The 23,873-nt window shown below is 37.7% G+C and overlaps 1 protein-coding gene across 1 annotated transcript in view; it reads left to right on the forward strand.

Moving 5' to 3' along the window:
- Positions 1-23,873, forward strand: part of UBE2G1 (ubiquitin conjugating enzyme E2 G1) — a 104,686-nt gene extending 80,813 nt beyond the window's left edge. Inside the window, exons 4-6 of the mRNA XM_082679592.1 lie at positions 4,107-4,285; positions 8,278-8,400; positions 20,820-23,873. Of these exons, the coding sequence (XP_082535718.1) occupies positions 4,107-4,285; positions 8,278-8,364 (266 nt within the window). The 3' untranslated portion in view covers positions 8,365-8,400; positions 20,820-23,873. The remainder of the gene's footprint in view (positions 1-4,106; positions 4,286-8,277; positions 8,401-20,819) is intronic.

Below are 23,873 nucleotides of genomic sequence, written 5' to 3' on the forward strand. Positions count from 1 at the left end.
AAACTATTGGGAACCAAGGAAGCCGCCATATTTCATCACATCTAAGATAGCAGTGATGACAAAAGACATAGTTAATTTTTGCACCAGGAAGAAGGGAGAAAAATAATTTCTTTCTGGTAGAACACATTAGCGATAATCCTACAAGATATATGGAGGCACGAATTGACCACATCTGCCTTGGACGTTTCTTTCATTTCTTCCTAGCCTTTTGGCAGTTTCTCCTGCCTTCTCTTGAATTATTTGATGTGTAAGTCAATCTTTTTCCACCTATTTCAAAGGAAAATGTAACGAAGTTTCTGAATGTTGTCTCTACCACAAATTAGCTATATTACTGTAGGTAAAAGCCTCTTGAACCTTAGTTTCTCTATCTGTGAGAGTTACATGAGAGAATATATGTAAGCAGTACATGGAACCTCTGTTAAGAGGAACAATAGCAGTGGCCTCCGTAGTTTAAGAGGGCAACTGAAATGAGTGTTTTATTTTCTTTGTTTTTTAAGGTTGAAGGGATTGTTGGTTTGCAGACCATAAGGGAGAAGGCATTAGAGAGTGAAGTAATTAAGACGTGATTTGAGTGAAGGGATGCTTTGTGAAGAAAGGATACCCGAGGAGGCAATGGGCCAGGGATGGCAGGTTCAGAAGGAGCTAGACTTAGAAAGGGGAGTGAGAGTGGTCTGCAGTGGGAATGAGGGGAAAAACCAGCATTTGAATTTCTGCTAGGTGCTGGAGATACAAAGATGATCGAGTTATGGTCTTTCTGTAAGGATATTATGGTATGTGTAAGGGAAAGACGGACATAAATTTAATGGTGAAACAGAGACAACAGTGATGTTGTTAGAAAGGTGTTTGGTAGCATAGAAGAGGGAGTCAGGGAATGATGGAGAATGTGATTCTTAAATAGAATTTTGAATATGTATCTTTAGTCGTGGGGACTCAATAGTTTTAAAGCTGTATAGTAGGTTCATCATGACTATATTTATGTCTAGAAAGTTTATACTCACGGGGGAAGGTTTGGAAGGGAAAACCAGGCAAAATAGCTAGGAGATAGAGGATTTTATCAATTGCTAATGGGTACGGCATTTCTTTCTGTGGTGATGAATATATTGTAAAATTGATCGTGGTGATGGTTATACAACTCTAAACATACTAGAAACCATTAAATTGTATACTTCAAATGCATGAATTATATCTCAAAAGCTGTTTTATTAAAAATTATTATATGGTAAAGTCATACAAGTCATTTGTATGACTTAGATGCACTCAATTTGAGACTTGTTTTTCTGGAGGTGCAGTTGCCATAACCACTTAGGTAATTAAAGAAAACTAGTCAAGGCTCAGCAGTGAGCTTAGGGCCTTGGAAGCTACTGACATCAAGATGACAGGTAACGATATCAAATCATCATGTGGTATACCTTAAACTTACACAACGTTTTCTGTCAATTATATCTTAATAAAGCTGGGGGGGGGAGATGGTGGGTAACACTGTGATATAATGAATGGTTTAATTTACTTAGGGAAAAGAGGATTAATTTTGGAGATTAGGATAACATCAAAAGTCAGACCAAGGAAAAGGAAAAGAAGAAAGTGATTGAGAGAATGGCTTCAAGAACCAGGGAAAGGAAGTGTGCCACGGAAGTAAGAGAGGAAAATGTGTCCAGGAAGGTGTCCTCAACGGTATCAGTTGTTTTGGGCCCAGAAGGGTTGACTTTAAAAATACCCAGGAGAATATGTTCTCCCAGTCACTTTGTGAGAATAGTCATAGCATCCTGTTTGGAAGCAGAAGACAGTTTCCCATAAGGCAAAAAAGAGAGTACCCAAGTGTAAATAGAGAAGACGAGGGGAAATCAGATTTTCCTAATTTTAGAGCACAGCTTCAAGAGAAGGGAGATAGCTTGAAGGGTATGCATGGTTCAGGTAGTTTAGTTTCAAGATGGAAGAAGAGCTGTGTTTTCTTTTCAGTCATTGATGCTGAGACTGTTGGCTAGCTACTTATGGGGAAATTGATTTAGAAATTTTCTTCACACCAAACAGCAAAGTGAATTAAAACTCTAAATGGAATAAAAAGTTTCAAGTGGTTTTTAAAAATAGTGAATATTATTTTCTGGGTGTTAGGAACAAGGAGTTTCTAGTTTCAAAAGCAATAAATATTGGAAGACTATAAAGAGGAAAGAGAAATGGTAACTAAATTCAGTATGGGATTCTTAAATGAATCTTGTGTCAGATAATAAGGCCAGCCATTAAAAAACATTATTGGGGTATTGAAATGAAAGAAAAAAAATAACAGGCAAAAATTAAACAAGGAAAATTAAGAAGCAGTTTGGCAAGAAGAAAACTAAACATTGAGTACATAAATGGGTAAAGGACATGAACAGACATTTGACTAAAGAGGAAATACATAAAGTTTCTGTACATGGAAAAATTTAGCCCCTAAAAGTATTTTAAACTAGATTTCAGTTGTGAAATTAAAAATTTTTTCAATAAAGAAAAATCTTAGTTTTATTGCCTTGTCACTCAGAATTATCAGCTCATATCTTGCATTTTTAAAGTGTAATTTGGTAATAGGCATTAAGCGTAAAAACCTCTTTCTAAGAAACTAAACTGTATGTTTAAAATGAAATGACACAAGGTTAAAAAATTTTAAAGGTGCTAAATTACGATAATTTTTATAAAAGGAAAATGGGTCTCAAATAGATTCTCTCTGATAGAATTCTGTACAAACATTTGATGTTAAATGTTCTCAAAGAAAATGACTTCCAAAGAAAAAATTTTAAGTGTAAGTGAGGAAAATATCTTAATACTGTGTAAGCATTTTCTGTTCAACTTTATAGTGCTGTCACAAGTTTTGCTGTTGTTATTCTTGATCTAGTTAGTTATTTCATTTTAGTTAAGAGATTTTACTAGGAGGTGTAGGTGAGTTGGGAAAAGGAACCTTAGTTGCAGAACAGCTCACATACAAGACATTGAAGGCATGAGTCTTGAATGTTGCATTCACTGCTGAACTCCATGTCAGGTGGTGGGTGCCTGGCACACGGCACGCGTTCAAGAAGCATTTATCGTAGAGCCACAGTGCACACGAACTTTGACTCTGGTTACCCAGAGTTAATAATAGCAGGGGAGTGCTTGAGTTAGGAGATGAAAAGTAGGCTTTAACATTATACCTATCATAAATTTGTTGGACTTTAGGTAGGAAGTCAGGGATGAAATATACATAAATAGTGTCATTGGTTGTTTATAGGATTTGGAAATTTGGTTAAAAAGTTTTTCACCAAAATTTTATACTTTTCTGTCTTTTCTAACATTTCTCCAATAAGTATGCTTTTTGCAATAGGGAAAATTTCACTGTAGAAGATTAATGAATGTTATGATTTTGATAGTTCCCTAATAGGGAATATTTGTGTGATGTAAATGTGGATTAGGACTCCTCTACCCCTTTTGATCAACAATTAATTTGTGGCTTGGATTTTAAAACCGTTTTATAGATTAGGGGCCTAATGAATATCACTTACGTTGATGAATTTTCACTAGCAATATAACATGTTCCTTTTGTGGATTTGAGTATACTTTTTCCCTGAAAATATAATTTTGCCTTTATGTGATTTTAAAAGTATATTATCATGTTACCTTTTATTTTTTTTCTTAGGAAAGTCTCTAGACCTTTGACTATTAACAATTTCAATCAATAAGTTAGTGGGGAAACTAGGAATTCATTATCCAGAAACTCAATTCTGGTGTTTAGACCATATACTTTCTGCAAATGAAGAACAGATTCAACAGATGCCATTTCTTCATTTCATTGTATTTATTACATGTAAATGCTAGGCACCATCTACATACTATGTGTCTTGAAATTTTGCACAAATGAAAAAGGTAGCTTACATTCCTTTTGGGTTTGTCAGGTGGATCCTACTTGGTAAAATCTTCGGTCTTCCTAAAAGGTTAACAGGTTCCATTTTGGAAATTAACTTCTGTATCTTTTCAGTGGTACAGTGGTATTGAATTTTATACAGATGCCGTGGGAATTGGGACCATGTTTATTATAATATGTATTTTATGTATAGCCAAATTATTTTAAATATTTAAAACAGTAATCTTATTCTTTAATTTTGCAGTTGATAAAAATGGTGATGTATGCATTTCTATTCTTCATGAGCCCGGGGAAGATAAATATGGTTATGAAAAGCCCGAGGAACGCTGGCTGCCTATTCACACCGTGGAAACCATCATGATTAGTGTCATTTCTATGCTGGCAGACCCTAATGGAGACTCACCTGCTAATGTTGACGCTGCGGTAAGGTGGTCACATGCACACATCTCCCCTCCCGTTTAATTAAACTTGATTAGAACTATAGTAACTTTATAAGTATATATGTGTGGATGTGTATGATATATGTTTTTATTCATTTAATTTTTTCATGAATCTGTACAAAGATAAGTAAGACATAACTAAGCTTTACCCCTAAATATTTGTACCTGCATCTTTTAAGAATAAGGACACTAGGGGATTCCCTGTTGGTGCAGTGGTTAAGAATCCTCCTGCCAATGCAGGGGACATGGGTTCGATCCCTGGTCCAGGAAGATCCTACATGCTGTGGACCAGCTAAGCCCGTGTGCCACAACCACTGGGCCTGTGCTCTACAGCCCACGAGCCACAACTACTGAAGCCTGCACGCCTAGAGCCCGTGCTCCACAACAAGAGAAGCCACCTCAGTGAGAAGCCCGCGCACCACAATGAAGAGTAGCCCGTGCTCGTCGCAACTAGAGAAAGCCTGCGAGCAGCAACAAAGACCCAACGCAGCACCCCCCAAAAAAATAAATTAAAAAAAAAAGGAATAAGGACACTATCCTATATAACTATAAAACAGCTGTCATACCTATGAGAACTTATTATCAGGTCCCTAGTAGGTCCATATTATTATTCCCAAGCTTTTATTTTTAAAACTTTCAGACCTACAAAATGTTGCATTAGTTATAAACACCCTTAAACACCCCTATACCCTACACATACAGGTTCACAAATGTGGACATTTTACAACGTTGTTATTATCATTATTATTATTTGCTAAACTGAGAATACTTTACAGATCTTTATGTTTAAGTATATACTTAAATACTTCAGCGTGTATCTCCTAAGAACGAAATGGGTGGGGCGGCAGAATCCAGAATTTTAGGAACCCACATTGCTTTTGAAAAATTAATTAATTTTGGCTGTGTTGGGTCTTCGTTGCTCCACGAGGGCTTTCTCTAGTTGTGTTGAGTGGGGGCTGTTCTTCATTGTAGTGCTCGGGCTTCTCATTGTGGTGGCATCTCTTGTTGAGGAGCACAGGCTCTAGGCGTGTGGGCGTCAGTAGTTGTGGCACATGGGCTTAGTTGCTCTACGGCATGTGGGATCTCCTGAACCAGGGCTTGAACCCATGTCCCCTGCATTGGCAGGTGGTTTCTTAACCAGTGCGTCACCAGGGAAGTCCTCACGTTACATTTTGTATTCGTTTTATTTATTTTTTACTTATTTATTTATTTTTTATTTTGTAAAGGTTGGTATTTCTTACCATTTTACTGTAGGTTTCTCATTTTTACATTATTGTTTTTATTTTCTTTTTTTTGGTCTTCTCTTCCTTCTCCTTTTCTTTTTTTTAAAAATTATTTTATTTATTTGTTAATTTTTTTTTGGCTGCACTGCACTCCACGGCATGTGGGATCTTAGTTCCCTGACCAGGGATCAAACCCATGCCCCCTGCAGTGGAAGCGTGCAGTCTTAACCACTGGACCGCCACAGAAGTCCTGTATTCATGTTTTATTAGTCTCCTTTAATCTAGAATAGTCCTAGTTCCTCAGCCGTCTATCCTTCTTTAACAATCCTTTTGTTCTAATTCTTATTCTTGGAAACTTTGTTAGTATATGTGAAAGCTGGGAGATTAAATTCACCTTTTTTCCTTGTTATTTCAAACCTACATAAAAACTTGGGTGAAATCTTACATGTAGAAAAACACTACATATAATAACCCCCTTTCAAATCTCTGGCTTTGAATTTTTGAATTTAGTAATTGAATTGAAGTAAACACTGGCAGAAAACCATTCTAACTTCTAATAAGTCAAGTATCAGTCCAAACAACATAAGGGGCGCATGTGTGCAGAATTGGTTTCACTCAAGAGTGTGTGAGTAATAAGCCAGATGTTAAACTAAGAGTGAAAAAAAAAATAAACTAAGAGTGAGTTGGAGGAAGAGGGGTACCATTTAAATGCCAAAGTGAAGAAGTAATTACTTTCAGTACCAATACCCACACTAGCAGCTCTAATTCTAGTGGTCTTTATCATCGTTATTATTTTAGGAAGGTATTAATTTTGGGTGTAGGTAGGAGGAAGGGCCAAGCTATTGAGTCATATAGACTTTCTGTCAATCTCTTTTCAGCCCCACTTCATTTATTTATTTGTTTGGCTGCTCCAGGTCTTAGTTGCGGTATGTGAGATCTTAAGTTTCAGCATGCGGGATCTTTAGTTGTGGCATGCGGGCTCTTAGTTGCAGCATGCAGGATCTAGTTTCATGACCAGGGATCTAACCTGAGCCCCCTGCATTGAGAGCGTGAAGTCTTAACCACTGGACCACCAGGGAAGTCCCTCAGCCCCACATCTTTTTTTTTAAAATATTTATTTATTTATTTATTTGACTGCACTGGGTCTTCTTTAGCTGTGGCATGCACCTCACCCCCACTTCTTACTGACTTCTCAGAGCTGTCATTTCCAAACTTTAACTTCAGAGTTCTGTTCAATAGGTCCTTTTCCCTCCTTTGCTGGGGTTCCATTGAGACTCCTGTAGGCTATTACTTTCTCTCCTCTAATGTACGTTTCATTGTTCTTCCATCTACTTTTGGTCTTCCAGAAGAAATTTCTCCCCGTTATCAGATGATTTTAATGCCATTTTCTTTGACAGTGAGGATTTATACCTTAAAAAAATAATTCCGGTATGATCATTTTAATAGGATCTTAGGAGAGCTAAGAGATAAACATATGTGCTTTTTGGTCTATTGATTCTGTAGGTTCTTCACATGTAAAATGCAGATGATAACACCACCCATCTGGTCATCCACAGTGTGTGGCATAGTGGATTCAACAAATGGCGACTCTGTTATTAGCTAGCTCCTGCTTTGAACCATCATCTACCAATCTATCTTCTACCTAGAAGTCATCCCTGCCCAGTCTTGTGTGTCACCAGAGAATGTCAGTCAAATTATATATCTAAATTCCTTTCCACCCCTCTGCCATTGATTTGAGTCCTTTTAACTTCTTACCTACATTATTGTAATAGCTTTCTATCTCATCTCCCTGCTCTCAGTCTTACTTCTCTCTGCTAAGTGCTCTTTTTAGGTGATTTTTTTTTTCTTTCTTTTCTTGAGATTGACCTTCCTTCTTTTCTGGAATTGACCCTTTCTCCTTAAAATTTCTTAAATATGATAATGAGGTAATTACAGACAATAACATTTTATCCATAAATATTTCATCAAACATCTCCAGATCTCTGTAGATGTTAGCATTATAGTTTATCTCATAATTTATTATAATGATTGGCTTTCTGGGGTGCCTTGCTTTGAGGGCAAAAATTGTTGTTCAAATCTCTTCCTCTGCACAGGCAAGTATTGAAGATTTCTGTAGTCTTTGCTGTCCCTAAATGGATGATATAGCGGGGGGAAAAAAGGGCTGGGCATTTTTGTGAGAATTTCCTGATATTTACATGCTAAGTAAAATCAGCTCTATTCTCCTGTGAAACTATGCTGGTGCTGTTTTGTGTTCCATTTTTATGGGCCAGGCAGTGATAGTGATATTGTCACTGTCATGTGTCCCACCCCCTCATCCCCCCGCCCCCACTAGAAATAGTACTCAGTATCATCTCAGTATGATGCATTACACCCATATACTTGATATTGGAGGCACTGTTATGTCTACTTTATTTTCTGGTTGCTACCCAGTAGGGAGAGTTGGTGATCCTTCAGATAGCCTGGATATCTTATTTGTAAGTCGTAGCTTTCTTTTTAGCATAATACAAAACTGCTAATGATCTTCAGGGCCTTTTCCTTTTTTAAAGAGACTTTTGCCTGTAGAGGTCATTTGCATGTATCTTAGCAGAGTGCCTTGCAAAAGTGTTTCTTGACTACTTTTCTACCTTGTCAACTTTTTAACATTTTAAAAGTATTCACATTACCAAAGCATTACATTCAAAATTAAAGTTAGTATTTGAGATTGTAAGAGGAGTTTACATAAAATCAGTTGCTGTTACTTTTGTACTTACAGAAAGAATGGAGGGAAGACAGAAATGGAGAATTCAAAAGGAAAGTTGCCCGCTGTGTAAGAAAAAGCCAAGAGACTGCTTTTGAGTGACATTTATTCAACAGCTGTAACTTCACTTATTTCAGGGTAAGTTCATTTAAAAAGTCATCCTATTCTTTTGCATTTTTATACACGTCATAAATGTTTTTAGAAATTGTGTGATTTGGGTATTTGAATTGCTTGTTTTCATTGGCCTCATTTTTTAGTGGTAGTATCCAGTAGTCTCTTATTTCTCAGCAGAAATAGTGTCATCCCCTTGCTTTTTCCTTCAGTAAATACAGCTGTTTTTTACTAGATATTCTGTGTTAAACTGGTTGTTAGTATGGTAACAGTCTATTTCTTTTCACTGATGGTAAAATTTCTCATTATAAAGTTCTGTTCTGTTTTTTTTTTAAAGCTAAGTTTCCTCCGTTTTACCTTTTGGTTTGCCATCTTTGACTAAGCTAGGCATTGAAGTTTCTTGTATCTTCTCATACTGTGCTATATGAATAAAGAATGACTTAAATTTTTGTTTCCCAGTTTTTTTTAAAGAAGGATCATATTTTATATTCAACATCTACCTTTCTTGTTTTAATTGGTCTTTATCTCCTTGTTTATTACTTATAGGGCCAGTAGGAAGATTTTCCCTTTTATTGTATACCGTCTGTCCACAAGTCCGTTTTAAGTCTAGCAAGGAGCCAAAGATGCAGCCACCCATCTGGCTTAGAAGAGGACATGGTGTAGATGAATTGACCAAATGTGTGATATTTAAGTTATTTGGTTTCCCTTTTTAAAATCCAATATCGAGGTGATAAAACCTGTGTATGAAACGTAGCATCTAAAAAATCAGAATCCATGATACATCCCTGTACCTGGCCACCTATTTTAAGCAAAAGAACTTTAGGAATTCCCAGGTGGTCCAGCCAGTGGTTAGGACTCCGTGTTCTCACTGCCGAGGGTCCGGATTCAATCCCTGGTGGGGAACTAAGATCCCACAAGCTGTGTGGTGTGGCCAATCAATCTATCAATCAATATTAAAAAAGAAAAAGAACTTTATTACTACTTGTTACTTCTCCTATATTCCCCTCCTACCCCATCCTTTTTTCATATTCCCAATTCTTTGTTTACCATTGCTTTTCTTCATAATTTCATCAAGTTTGTATTCCTAAACAACATATTCCACGTTTTTGAACTGAATATATGTGAAATTATAATGTATGCATTCTTTTGTGACTTTTAGCTCATCATTATATTCTTGAAATTGGTCTTTGTTATGTGCAGTTATATTTCTTCTGTTTTCACTGTTTAGTATTTCATTAGATAAATTACTCTTGATTCTCATTGCATTATTTCTCTATTTTGGGAGGGGTTCTTTTGTTTGTTTTGCTTTTTTGTTGTTTTGTTTTGTTTTTGCTTGGTGTTTTTGTTTGTTTGTTTTTTGTTCTTTTGGGTTTTTTTGGCCATGCCTCCTGGCTTGCAGGATCTTAGTTCCCCAATCAGGGATTGAACCTGGGCCCAGGGCAGTGAAAGCACAGAGTCCTAACCACTGGACCACCAGGGAATTCCCCTATTTTGCTCTGTTTTTGCTATTACAGAGAATGTGGCTATCCTTGTTTCTTGTTGCAGAGATACTACAAAAGTTTCTTGGGGGCTTCCCTGGTGGCGCAGTGGTTGAGAGTCCACCTGCCGATGCAGGGGACACGGGTTCGTGGCCTGGTCCGGGAAGATCCCACATGCCGCGGAGCGGCTGGGCCCGTGAGTCATGGCCTCTGAGCTTGCGCATCCGGAGCCTGTGCTCGGCAACGGGAGAGGCCACAACAGTGAGAGGCCTGCGTACGGCAAAAAATAAAAATTTAAAAAAAAAAAAGTTTCTTGGGTGTATACCTAGGGGTGGCATTAAGTTAAAGGTATATGCACACCACTTTGAGTAGATAATGCCAAATTGTCTTCCAAAATGTTGCATCTATTTATACTCCTTTTGGCAAGGACAAGGATTCCATTTGTTCCATATTCTCTTTAACATTTGATATTATCAGAGTTCTTCAAAGTTTGTTTTCCCAAAGTTTTTGATCTGGTGTAAAATGATATGTCATTATGGACTTAATGTGTGTTGCCTTAGTTACCAATGCAATTGCGTATTGTAACATGTGTTTGACCATTGACACTTCCTCTGTGAAATGCTTATTCTGGTCTTTCCTGTTTTTCAGTAAGGTTATTGATTTGTATCCTTGTCAGTTCACTTTTTCCATGGTGTCTTTGGATGAACAAGGTGCTTAATTTTAATGCAGTTTAATTTTTTAGTTCTTTCCTGTATGCATTTTACTTTTTGTGTCTTAGTTTCTTCCCTGCCATCAGAAAGCTACTATTGTATACTGTCTTCTAAAAGTTATTATGGTTTTGCCTTTCACAAATGTGTTGAATTCACTGAAATTGGTTGATGTATGGTATGAGTTGGAGTTCAACTTTACCCTTTGATTCCCCCTAATATATAACTGTTGACTGCATCATTTATTTACAAGTCCATCCTTTCACCACTGATATGCAGTGTTGGTTATGTTGTAAAACTACATTCCAGGTATGTGTTGATCTGTTTCTGACCTTTCTAGGTTTCCTTAGTTGGCTTGTCTATCCTTGAACTGGTATCACAGTGTCTTAATTTTTATTTATGATTTTTATGATTAAACGTATCAAATGCAAAGGTAAATCAGAAGTTAAGCTAAAGTCTACCCACTTTTCATTCTGTTTTCATGTTTGATTATCTCTAAGTTTCTGAAAAGACTCATATCTACTTTTAGATCTTGTTATAATAACCTAAAATGCTGAAAATTAACTTTACTTCTCTTTGTTCCCAACAGATATAGCAATAACCTTGCAGTCTTCAAATTATTTCTGTTTTGTTTATTTTTGCTAACAGTCCTGTCCTGATTTCATTATCATTACATCTAATACCTCCCACATGTCTAGTCAGTGATCCTCATCTTTTCTTTTGACTCTTGCTTTCCACCACCTTAGGTCAAGTTCTTGTTACTAGTTGAACATCTTTTGTGTCGGCCTGCACTTCATCCTAGATATTTGTCCTGGATACAACTGCCATGTTAGTCTTCACGAAGCTCAGCTCATTTATTGCATTGGTTCTTTTATGGGTCGGACAATATCTTAGGAACAACAAGCACTTCAGGGCTTGTTTTCCTTACCCATACTATTTTCCAGTCAGAAAAGAGCTTGGCGACAACAACGAATTGAGAGGAAGGAAATAATAGGTTGAAGCCTAAGCTTATGTGTGATTTTACCTTATAAACAGTACTTTATAAATTTAGGAAATAATCAAGAGTTTTTTTTACCTTGATAGTATATTGCAAATAAAATAAATAAGTACGAATGAAGTGTCACAAACTAATTTTGTAAGGGATTATATATTCTTTGTTGGTGGGATTAGAGTTAATTTATACTTGATCATAACATACACGTCTTTAAAGTATACTTATCAAGATTAAGGTTCATGTAAAAAGAAGATGGAGGCAAATAATAATGTTGAATCAAAATACCTCCTTGCATAGAATAGGTTAATTGAAAAACAGTATAATATACTGTTAATGATGAAACTAAACTGAGAACTTACAATTAAAGGTGTAGGAAGCAATAACTGGAAATCTTGGCAAACAGGTCAGCACTGCTTACACATCCTTCTTTAAAGTTGCAAGTCCTACATATAAATTCATTCGTGCATTGTAATGGCTGTGCACTGTTGTAGAAGGGTGTGTGTGGCAGCTGGACATTAGATAGGACAGAATTTTGAATTAAATTAATGCTCTAATATTTTAATGGTTAATTTTAGTTAACTATTCCTAACTTATTGTGTTACTATTAAGCTCAGGCTTCTGTGTAAAAAATTATAGTCTTTGAACTGTGTGTTTTTCATCGGTAAGAACTGAGTAAACGATTTTGCATTTTGTTTTCAGTCTGAAGCTCATCCTCATCATGAGGATCCTTTGGCCCACCTATGGCCAAAGACAAACATTCTTTGGGAAACATTGATTAATAAGTAATTAAGGGGAGTTTCCTGGTGGTATAGTGGTTAAGATTTCACTGCCGTGGCACAGGTTCAATTCCTGGTTGGGGAACTGAGATCCCACAAGCTGTGTGGTGCCGCCAAAAAAACAAACAAACAAAAAAGTAATTAAAGCAGACGTACTTAACTAGCATTCAGGGACCCAGTCTTGTCTATTGTATGTTGATTAACAATTACTAGTAGCTTCCCTCTTATGCTCGTATAGTCCCCCTCTTTCTGAAATGTATCTTGTCATTCATTCAACTCAAATACTCGACCCATTTCCCGTGCCAAGGGTCTGGAATGTGTGTTCTGTTTCTTTTGCCACTTGAGATGAGGTCCATTTCAAATTTCCCTTCTTTCATGAAGTTATTGCTCTTCATCCCCAAGCAAATTCTTCCCTTTCTGAAGTACTGTAGCACCTAGAGTCTTAACTTTTAGCCATTTATGAATTTGTCTTACTGCTCTTGTTACATGTGATATGATGCAGTTGGGAAATAATGCCTCAGTAATACCCAATTCCAGTCATCTGTTTGGATTGCACTAAAAGTGAAATCATTTGAAAATTAAATTAAGAAATCACATCAGACTCCATGACTTAACTAATACCTTCTATAAAAGGGCCTATGTTTTCCTCATCTACCTAATGCACAGAACAAGGTAAGCTGTAGGGTTGAGGTGCCCACATAATCTTTATTTTTTATTATTATTATTTTTTATAAAGTTATTTATTTTTACTTATTTATTTTTGGCTGCGTTGGGTCTTCGTTGTTGCGCGTGGGCTTTCTCTAGTTGCAGCAAGTGGGGGCTACTCTTCGTTGTGCACGGTCTTCTCATTGCGGTGGCTTCTCTTGTTGCGGAGCACGGGCTCTAGGCATGCGGGCTTCAGTAGTTGTGGCACGCGGGCTCAGTAGTTTTGGCGCACAGGCTTAGTTGCTTCGCGGCATGTGGGATCTTCCCGGATCAGGGCTCGAACCTGTGTCCCCTGTGTTGGCAGGTGGATTCTTAACCACTGCGCCACCAGGGAAGCCCCACATAATCTAAATGTCTCTGTCATTACATGATTTTTATGCCCATGGCTATACTGTAGAAACCTGTTGCTTTGTGGCAGATTTAGCGAGCTCTAGTCTATCACTCAAACTCTTCTTTTTTTTTTTTTTTTTGCGGTACGCGGGCTTCTCACTGCTGCGGCCTCTCCTGTTGCGGAGCACAGGCTCCAGACGTGCAGGCCCAGCGGCCATGGCCCACGGGCCCAGCCGCTCTGCGGCATGTGGGATCCTCCCGGACCGGGGCACGAACCCGTGTCCCCTGCATCGGCAGGCGGATTCCCAACCACTGCGCCACCAGGGAAGCCCTCAAACTCTTCTTAAAGACTTGCTTTTTTCATGCACTTTCTGAATATCCTCAGTCTCTGTAGTCTTGTGATAGGATGATGTGAAATAAAACCCACAAGAAGCACTTGAAAAATGTACATTCTATTTGGGTTGAATGAAAAGTAAATTTAATTTAGTATTTTTTAATGATGTAATTTTTTACATCAAAATCTATAACATATAATTTTCTTTTAACTGGAAGCATTAGTGTTGATGTACTTGATCCAGATTTTCTTTATTTTACTTTTATTGTGGTAAACACACAACCTAAATCTACCCTCTTAACAATTTTTATGTGTACAGTATTGTTAACTATATGCACATTGTTGTACAGTATATCTCTAGAGCTTTTTCATTTTGCACGACTGAAACTTCTCTACCCCTTGAACAACAACTCTCCATTCCCCCTCTCCTCAGGCCTTGGCAACTACCACTTTATGTTTCTATCAGTGTGACTACTTTAGATACCTCATATAAGTGTAATCATGTAGTATCTGTGTCTCCTGTATAAAGGTTATTAATAATTAATAACCATATCCTTTTTCTAATTCAGGTGTGGGATGGGATGAAGAGAGAGGAGATAGGGAGAAACAAATCCTCCCTTTCCCATAGATCAGCAGCATGGCCACATTCTATACCACTAGACAAAAGGACTTTGGTCTTTTGGTTCTGTATCAAGGCTAGAGGGATTGTATTAATTCTCTGTTGCTGTGTTACAAATTACCTAAAATTCAGTGACTTAAAACAGCATTTCTTTTTTTTTTAAGTGTCATTTTATTTTAATTAATTAATTAATTAATTAATTAATTAATGCTGTGTTGGGTTTCTGTGCGAGGGCTTTCTCTAGTTGTGGCCAGCGGGGGCCACTCTTCATCACGGTGCGCGGGCCTCTCACTATCGCGGCCTTTCTTGTTGCAGAGCACAGGCTCCAGACGTGCAGGCTCAGTAGTTGTGGCTCACGGGCCTAGTTGCTCTGTGGCATGTGGGGTCCTCCCAGACCGGGGCTCGAACCCGTGTCCCCTGCATTATCAGGCAGATTCTCAACCACTGCGCCACCAGGGAAGCCCTAAAACAGCATTTCTTATCTCATGGTTACCATAGGCCAGGGTTCCATGTATGACTTGGTTGACTCTTCTGGCTCTGGGCTCCTTATAATGCTGCAGTCAAGGTGTTGGTTGGCACTGCAGCCATCTCAGGGCTCAGCTGTGGTGGGTGGATCTGCTTCCAAGTTCAGTCAACTGGTTTTTGTCAGGTTTCTATTCCTTATAGGCCATTGACTGAGTCCTAAGTTTTTTGTCACATGGGCCTCTTCATAGGTCAACTCACAACTTGCTGGTTGGCTTCATCAGGGAATAAGTAAGATGATAAGAGAAGATAAGCTATGGGTGTAGTGGATGTTACTGTCTCTGTCCAGAGGGAAATAATCATATCCCAGCCTGCTGGGCATGTTGCCTACTGATAACTCATAGCTGAGTTGCTTTCTAGGAGTGTTGCCCTTAGCTAAAAGAGATCACTTGCCCAAGTTAGTCCCCTTCCCCAGAGGCCACTTGCATCCAAGGACTAGTTGGTTTGGGTAAGGGATGGGTTGATACAAAGGCTTGGACTTTTTTCTCAATTTGGGAATTATCTGAAGGGCCATTCCAGTGTGGGATTGACTGAAGCCTTTATTTCAACTGCCCCCCTCAGTTCATCTTCTTCTTCTGCTTAGATCTATTTCCCTCACTCTTGTTTTTGGAAGCACTTCCCAGTAAACAAATACCTGTCTGAGAATCTGTTTCGTAGATAACCTCACCCAGGATAGTAGGCATTGTGTAACCCAGCACAGTTAGATAGAAGATTTTCTGCCTTACCTCGTTGCATATGTGTACGCATGAATCTAGAGTCATTTCTCACAAATAGAAGTATATGTGGCTCCATGTATACGGCTTCTGTTCCTCCTAGGTGGCCATATTTTCTTCATGGCTTATTTGAGACCACATTTGGAGTATGTGATTATCACAATAGGACCACATCCTTGATGGGTTTCATATTCAGATCATTTAAGGATTAGCCTCCACATCTCACCCGTATCTCCTTAAAATTAGGGCTCCTTAAACGTTGAGGCTTTCTGATCTCTTGTGTTACAGTAAGATTATGAAGAAAAGTGCAGACTCTACTGAACCTGCTTCAAGGATGCATCCACCTCACTCCCACTAATACAGGTGATCTATAGTGATCTTGTTGACTGAGGTAAGGAGGAGACTAAGCTATCTCCAGTAAATTTTAAAACATAAGACAGATAGGAAAAACAAATATCAGAACAAAATACAGGAGAATATCAAGGTAGAGAAGGATTTATTAGGCACCAGTAACACCCATAAAAGGAAAAAATTTGATAAATTTGGCTGTATCAAAACCAAAAACTTAAATATTATGACAAGACAAAGTAAACAAATATAAGCGGCAAACTGGGAAAAATTTTCTGTAAATCTAATATTCAGGATTTCTATCTAGAATCTACAGACTTTTGCAAAGCAATAAGAAAAATATCAGCACAAAGGACAATGATATGAATAGATAATAAATAGAAGCAAAAAGAAAGATGATTGTTGTTATACATGCAAAAATTAATTCAGCTGTATTTGTAAGCAGAAATACGAAGTTACAGGGGATGACATCAAATCCATCAGGTTGTCAAAAACCAAAATGTCCAAGAAACCCAAGTGTTGGTGAAGATTTCGGGAAGTGGTGTACCTGAAATACTGGTATGAGTGAAGTTGTTCTGTCAACATTGGAGAGCAATTTGGTAATATCTACTCAATTTGAAAACACGTATCCTGCGATTTAGGTGTATAGGTTAGAGAAACTCCAGCACATGTGTACAGAGAGACATGATACAAGGATATTGCTTGCAGTATTGTGTGTAATTTTTAAAAGGCCTATCAGAATTGATCAGTTACTATTAATATCAGTTACAATATTCTATTGTATCAGCTAAAATACCTAATGTAGACTTAGTAATATATAATCACATGGTTAAATCTCAACACAAATCTTTTTTTTTTTTTTTTTTGTGGTATGCGGGCCTCTCACTGTTGTGGCCTCTCCCGTCGCAGAGCACAGGCTCCGGACGCGCAGGCTCAGCGGCCATGGCTCACGGGCCCAGCCGCTCCGCGGCATGTGGGATCTTCCCAGACCGGGGCACGAACCCGTGTCCCTTGCATCGGCAGGCGGACTCTCAACCACTGCGCCACCAGGGAAGCCCTCAACACAAATCTTGAGTAGGAAAAGCAGTTTGCAAAAAAAAGTATGATATCATTTATGTAAATTATAAAGTAAAACCAACTATATTTTATTCTATCATAGTTATCCGATAGAATAAACGTTTTTTTAAAAAGAAAGGACTAGAAGAAATATATAAAATTCTTAAAATTTGTAGTACTACTTAACTTTAGGGAGGAAGAGAGGGACCTGGGAAACAAAGGGGCTTTGCCCTGTTTTTTTTTTTTAAACTGTCAATCTTCCAGCACATTTGCCTCACCTTCTTCCCTCTCCACAGAAAACTAACGTAATAAGGAAACCAGGGGCTGCCTGTTTGCCACATCCAAAGGCTTAATTTTAGTTTAGTGGGTTTTTTTTGGCTGCACCATGAGGCGTGTGTGATCTTAGTTCGCCCGACCAGGGATTGAACCTGTGCCCCCTGCAGTGGAAGTGGGGAGTGTTAACCACTGGACCGCCAGGGAAGTCCCTTAGTTTTGATTTTTAATCTCTGTAGCAATTGAATTGAATTGACTATTGATCTCTCTTCTAGAAACATCTTCTCTAACCCATAAATATCATGGCTCTATTTTGGTTCCTTCTGAATTTGACTGCTACCTTTATAGTTGCAGCTATATATAAGGGAAAGTAAATCTCTTTTCCATCTCAGCTCCCCAGTTCTGCTATCAGAAGTAAACACTGTTTAATCTTTCAGAAATCTTACTCTCCCCCAACACACATGTACACACAAGTGTGATTTTGTGTCTGTGTTTATAACATAAATGTATACATAGCATACACTCTGTACTTTCCATTTAACATTGTCTTGATATTTTACTAGCTCAATAATGTATATCTGCTTCCCTTTTAACAGTTGCATGTTATTAAGGATTAAGATTTATATCTTGAAATGAGAGGTAACACCAAGAACAGCTGACCCTGAGCTCATTTCATTTCTTGTTAATGAATATTTACAAAGGCACTGTTTTCTTGGGAAAGAAGGGGCTCTGTAGGAGTACCATAGACATTATCCAGGCCATTAGAGAGCTGTTCACCTAGCCAGTTAGACCAGGCATAAAAAAGGTTAAACCACTCGCAGAGCTCTAGTGGGAGTAGAAACACGGTGCAGCTTTGAGAAAGTATGACTGATACTGAATGGTTAGGACAGAGGTTAGACGTAGGGCTGCGGGTGAGATTAGAAGTCTCTAGAGTAGAGATGACCATTCATTTGGTATAGAGAGCAGTACATACTAGGGCCAAAGACAGCATCTTGCACAATTTCCACATTTAGGGGACAGAAACATGTGGGCTGCCTGGTCACAAGGAGGAGAGCTAGGAGAGTGAGGTATTACCGACCTCAGAAAGGAAGTGTGTGGATGGTCACCAGTGCATGACATAAGGAAAAGAAAAAGAATAGTTCAGTTTGGGGGAAAAACAGATGGATTGGTGATAGGGGGAGAGTTGTTGTTTAGTAAGTAGTATATTTGGTGGCAGTGTAGAATGAATTGGAACTTTTGGAATCATCTGTGTGAAAGATAATGGGGAAAACTTCCTTGATATACTAAGCTATTTAACTCATGGACTGCTTTCACTTAAGAATGGTTGAGCTTATTGGGACACTTACCCTTGAATGACGAATTACTTTCAATATTGTCTTTAACATCAAAAAGTGTTTAAAAAAAAGTGTTTTTTTTTTTTGGAAATCACGCTTGTCTGCTTTTTATTTTTTTAGGCCTTTTAGAAAGATTAAATTGTGTAGCCACATGGAAAACTAATGATTTGATTCTAGTTTTAGAAATAAATGGAACAAGACACTTTCCAACTAAACCATCTCCAGATTTGTAGGTTAGAAATCAAGAATAATGAAGTGTAAGTTTGAGGCAAAAAATAGATACTTAAGTTATTTTGTAAAGACATACCGTTGATATAATTTCCATTAATATAAAAATGGTGTGATTTTTTAACAAAGTCACACAACAGAAGATTTATTTTAAACCAGAAATGGGATATGCTTACAAATTGTAAATGACTGTTTTAGGTCAGCACCGTTTATTTGAGTGTTATGCAGGTAATTCAGTTTCACATTTCTCTTTCTAGAGAAAAGAACAACAAACTTGCTTTTTCTGTACCAAGGCCTTTTGTCTGTTTAGAATATATTTTATTTAAAGGCGGGGCGGGGGGAATAGATTTTTCTTTTCCTGCTGAAGAAGAAGCTAAAGCTATTTAAAGCTGGGTCCTTCCTAACTACTAAAAGGCTCAAATACCTGATTTTAGGTAGTTAATGACTTTCTATAGTCAGTCCTCTCTGGAGTATTTTTCTTTAAAACCTCACATGGAAACAGGTTTTAAATGGTTCTTTTGTGACCCTGAAATTTCTTGTTCATATCATAAGGGAATGATTACTGAATGCCCGAGCTCTATACCCAGTTCTTTTTCAGCCCTGAGAGGTTAACTGGGCAGGGGTAAATTTGGGTGTGATATGTAGTCTTTGGAAAAACACTTAAGTAACATAACCTAAAAGTTACAGTCCTATTCATAATGATTTCTCTTGAGTATCAGTCTATGTCTTTAGATTTTCTAATAAAACGTGTGCACATATGTGTATCTGTGTGCAAACAATAGAACCTGATTGCTGGTGAAGGTGGTATATTCATATTTGGTGGATTCAGTGCTTTGCTGGGGACCATTTACATTGATTGGTATGAGCCCTTTGGAGAGAAATTTAGCAGTCATTCTACTTCTCAGGAGCTGTCTTAGGGAGGTAGTCTAAATTCAGGAAATAGGCACATGTTCGGCCATAGATAAGCCCACAGCTTTCTTCTTGCCCACATCAGACCTCTGGTATGGTTGAATTCGGGTGATTGTAATATTGATAAATTCATTCGGGGATTTAGAAGACACACTGAACTTTTCACACATCTGGTGTGAGTTAAATATTTGCCATGGCTCTAAGTACATTTGGCTTCATTGTTAGGAGTTTAAAATTATATCCCTTGGATTCCCAGTCGTCTTCTATTAGACTTCTTTGTGACCAGCATTGGCTTGGCAGGTGATACAGACTTCAATGTTTCTGGAGTACTTGATCCGATGTAATAGTAATAGGTATTCTCCTCCCCTGCTCCCGCTACATACTCAAAGGACACATTCATATAATAAAAGCTCTGAAAAGTCCAATCATTTAATTAGACTTTTTTAAATTTAATTGAAACTAGTGTTTTTTTCTAACCTTTTGAACAGGAAACTCTGCCACTTATTAATTAGCTCTGTGACCTTGTCTCTCTTTTCTCTGTAAAATGGGGGAAACCCCTTCATATGGTGATTATGAGCATTACATGAGATAAGTTTGTATAGCACTTTGTATACTGCTTGGCACATAATAAGCACTCGATAAGGTGGTAGTTGTTTTTATTTAGCTGTGGTTCTTCTAGTCGAATTGAACACATGAGATTAGCAGATACAAAACAATAGGGAACTCTAATTGGGAGAGGTCAGTTGTCAGAGGCTTCACGGATAATATAGGTTTGGACTGAACCTAGAGAAATCTAAGTTAAAGCTTAGTAATAGAACTTTCTTCACTGATGGAAATAATCTATATTTGCATTGTCCAACATGGTAGTCAGTAGACATACTGAGCACTCGATATGTGGGTAGTGTGACTGAGGAACTAAATTTAAAATTTTATTAACAATTATTTGAATTTAAAATGAAATGGTTGTATGTGGCTATCATATTGGAAAAGCACAAAAGTGAGCTTAAAGTGAAATGAAAAATTTGTTTCCCAAGAAATGGAATACAAATAAAAATTTCTAATCAATCAATTCTTTTGTAATTTATAAAATCATTATATAATGCTGTTTGCTTTCTTGTAGGTCTCCAATTGAGAAACATGGCACTGTTTTTCCTGCACTCTACCCACCTATTGCTGGACTTCTGTTGTAACAAGTTGGCAAACACTGGCTGGAACTGGGCTGCAATAAAACATGCCAGTATCAATGCTGACAAGAGCCTAACAAGTGCCAACTTACAGATGATTACGCATTTTGAATTCTAATGAACTGTTTTAACCTTCAGGAAGAATTGTAAAGACCTGTACATAGCACAACATGATCCGGATAATATATATACTGTTCATGTACATCCACAAACACACCTTGTATCAAATAATGCTTTCTTGTAGTAGAATAAGAATCGTGTAAATTCTAAAAGATTTTAGCAGGTCTTCTTTCCCTATTCATTGTTTCTTATCAGTTTTAAAAGACTCCTTAAAGCATGTCAGATAAAAAGCAATTAGGATTAAAAGTTTCCATTTAATTTCCTTTAAACCATTGAGGCTTCATTAAACTCTTTTCACTTACTAAACTTTGTATCTTCTTTGTTTTGACACACTCCCCTTTGCTTTTGTCTCTTCTGTCTGCCAGGATCATTTAGTTCGAATACTGAAACACTCAATAAGCAACTACTTGATTTTTAATGATGACTTCAGAGGAATGGTCATCACTAGGTGCTTCATCCCTTTTGTATTATACTTGCACCCATCTCTTGGATTGGATATAGCAATAACATTTTTTTCATTGTTGAGAGCTCTTGAATTCAGTCATTATCCCCAAGAACTAAAAAGAGTTGGTTCTGAATTCAATTCAGATTTAAAATGATTGAAATTTACCCCAAACAATACAAAATTCTGATTTGGTTTATTTTTGCCCTCAGTTACCTAATGTGAAGGTTGGATGAATAAAGCGTGCACAGCTGCAGGCTTTCTACTTAACTTCTGGGTTTGCTATTAAAAATGCTCTTTACCCACACACCCTTCTCCTCAGCTCTTCATATTTCTTTGCCTCTATCCTCTATACTGCAGATTTTTCTCACCTATTGTACAAAGAAATTGCGATGTATATTTTCATGTAATTTGATTTTGGAATTCTGTCACCTTATGTAGTGAGTTCTTCCAAAATATAATTTTTTTCCAATAATTGTCAAGTTGTTGGCTTTTATTGTATTGAATGAAGGTTATAATACTGAGTGCCAGAGAAGTGCAGTTTAGAAAAATCTCAGGTTGTTTCCTTATGCAAACAAATTTAATACTTGAAAATCACATGGCCATGGCAGTATATGTATTGGGTTCTGTATAGATTCTTACGTGAATCCCAAAGCATTACAGGGATGTAAAGGCTTTGTTATTTGACATATACAGATTTTGCCACTGACATACTGCACTTGGATTTTTATTACTGTTTGAGCATAAGTATATTTCATATCATAAGTTTTCAAAAATAATTTCAGGAAATGTAAAATGAGCATGTGCAGTGTTAAAGGTGTGCCCAGGTTCCTCTGTGTTTGGTGTGAGGCTGGGACTTGGAGGTAGTCTTTGGCATATAAGGGATAGAACTTGAGACAGTACCTGATGGGACATGGTGATTAATTGTGAGAATCAGTGAGAATTGGTGCATCTCTGCTCTGGGGGGTTTGGAGAAATGCTTGGGCAGAAGAATGAAAGGATTCCTGCAAGGAACCAGTCCTTTATGAACTTGCATGTCTTTTAAAGCAGAAGTAAAATAATTGAGGATGTAGTCACAGTAGAGAGTGATTTTTCTAAATGTCAGTCTCTTCTTCACTCTGAAGCATTAAAAAAGCCCATAAATGTGTAATGGCTGAATGTGAAATTGTTTGATTCATTGCAGCCCAATTTTCTTCAAGAACTTGGCGTGTGACTTTACTTTTTCAAAGACTCTGTAAACACTGTTGCCCCAAAGTGCCAGCAGTACTGCATGCCTACCTGGGACTTTGAATGCAATCCCTTTTTATTCTTAAATCAGAAATTGTTCACATGGTGCTTGCTTGTGGCAAGATGGAGTCTGAATTTTGTTCTCCTATTGCTGTAATTCTGCTAGCAATCTCTTGAGTTAAAACCTGGGATTTGACTCTTCAGAGAGGAGCAAATGACCTAGTAACTCAGGGACAACTATTCTTGAACTTTAAGTGCCACATTAATGCAGTTACTTTGGTGTAACCATGTGTTCTTTAGGGCTAGATCATGGGGGGTAGAAGGAGAGCCAGGAATGAGTGCATGTCTCATGACACCCCTTTCCACCTGGTGCCCTGAGTGTGCTACATATGGAAACACAGGCCTCGAGAGATGTTTTGGCTTCTTTTCCTCTGTCAGAGGTGTCATCTGTGCCTTTCCCAGTGTTCATCTGACTGTGAATCTAAATGCCTCTACATTTGATATTAAACCACACTCAAGTGACACTGATCCAGGTGGCTTTTGTCCCAGCAGTGCCTCATCATTAGTGTGAGTCTTGTCTGCTTTAGGAAAAGGATTTTTCTCCCTGACCTCGTGCCAACCATCAACAACACCTGCATAGTCTTATGGATTGTAGAACCGTTGCCTGTTTCCTAAATTTATTCCAAGTTCTTGTAAAGGCTTATCGATTTCAGTCTGTGCTCATAATAGGATGGATGATCTCAGTGGCTTTCTGGCCTCTTGTGAGTTTAAAATCCAAATGAGGTTGGTTTTCTTGTCATTACAAGGTAATATTTTTGTGAGGTTATTCCACTAGTTCTGTGATTACTTGGGTGTCATAGTGTCTTTAATGGCCTTCATTCTTGGTTGTGAAATTTTATTTTATATGCTCATTCACCCTCTACAAATCTCCCCGTTTGGGGTTGTGGTGCCTGTGTATCTTTGCCTGTCTGGTCCCCAGTTGGTGGAATTACCTTTTGTGTACTGCCACTTCTCAGCATCTTTGAAATTTGACATAATGTTGCTTCATTCCAGTTTTTTGTTTGTTTGTTTTTTTTTTAGTTCTGTAATTTGTTGATTGTATTTAACTATGTGAGTTCTGTTGTGATGTTTACTGTATTGTAAAGCACCTCGATCATGTGATGGGTGCTCTATAAATCAATAAATGATGACTTAGAGGCTG

The sequence above is a fragment of the Grampus griseus genome, assembly GCF_964374135.1.
Source record: "Grampus griseus genome assembly, chromosome: 20".
Classification (NCBI taxonomy): domain Eukaryota; kingdom Metazoa; phylum Chordata; class Mammalia; order Artiodactyla; family Delphinidae; genus Grampus; species Grampus griseus.